This window comes from Limulus polyphemus, unplaced genomic scaffold (genome assembly GCF_000517525.1).
Source record: "Limulus polyphemus unplaced genomic scaffold, Limulus_polyphemus-2.1.2 Scaffold415, whole genome shotgun sequence".
In the NCBI taxonomy this organism is placed as follows: domain Eukaryota; kingdom Metazoa; phylum Arthropoda; class Merostomata; order Xiphosura; family Limulidae; genus Limulus; species Limulus polyphemus.
In genome coordinates, this window is record NW_013666025.1 from 449,514 (window position 1) to 450,596 (window position 1,083).

Genomic DNA, 1,083 nt, shown 5'->3' on the forward strand with positions numbered 1-1,083 from the left:
ACCCTACTTTGAATTCTCCTGATAATCACCAGACAAGGTAAGATCCATTACACCCTGCTTTTGAATTCTCCTGATAATCACCAGACAAGGTAAGATCCATTACACTCTGCTTTTGAATTCTCCTGATAATCACCGGACAAGGTAAGATCCATTACACACTGCTTTTGAATTCTCCTGATAATCACCGGACAAGGTAAGATCCATTACACTCTGCTTTTGAATTCTCCTGATAATCACCGGACAAGATAAGATCCATTATGTTTTCTAATGTAATATTTTCAAAATCCAACACTGTAAAATTTTAAAAGTTCTCACTTCTATTAGAATCTGTTAATAAAAAACAAAACCTAAACATTAATTTACTACTAGAATAAAACCAGCCTTTTATATTATCAATGAAATCGTGACTTAGGTTTAGATTTATAAAGTATGAGGATAGTTAGCTCGTTTTTCAAACTAGAAAAAAAAAATCTTTAATTGATAATGAACTTTAAAAACTTCGAAAAAACTGAAAAAGAAAAAAAAATTATCTTGAAGAATATTAAAGTCCTTTCCTTTCGTTACGTTAGATATTTTCATTCTCAACATCTTTCAAATTTCATTATTATCTACCAGTTAACAAAAATGACACGTAGGACTATAAAATTTTGTTTCAAATATATTTAAAAATATATTTTTAGGAAAGCAGTGCGTGCTACGTTGATTCTAATTCCTTTGTTGGGTTTACATTACATAATCACCCCATTCCGTCCTGAACCTGGGTCGCCTGAAGAAGCAGTGTATGAACCCATTTCAGCTGTGGTAGCTTCGTTTCAAGTAAGCTATTTGCAAGTAGTTATTCTTGTGATATAAATCTTTTAAATCAACGAATCTAGGTAACAGTTCCCACTGCAGTAATAAACTGAACGTGTAAATAGATTTCTTTATAGCGGAAAATCATAATATTGGAATAAACTGAACATCCCTCCAGAAATAAACATAAATTGTACTAGTTATTATTTTTTAACTCTTTCGAATAACACGTACTTAAGTTTAGAGTTAAAATCATAAATGTATTCAACGTTAAACTGGTACACAATTAAA

The 1,083-nt window shown here is 30.7% G+C and overlaps 1 protein-coding gene across 1 annotated transcript in view; it reads left to right on the forward strand.

The window, feature by feature from the left end:
- The window catches only part of LOC106458088 (calcitonin gene-related peptide type 1 receptor-like), a 64,863-nt gene that overhangs the window by 51,429 nt on the left and 12,351 nt on the right, over window positions 1-1,083 (forward strand). Inside the window, exon 13 of the mRNA XM_022384220.1 lies at window positions 681-816. Coding sequence (XP_022239928.1) covers window positions 681-816 — 136 coding nt within the window. The remainder of the gene's footprint in view (window positions 1-680; window positions 817-1,083) is intronic.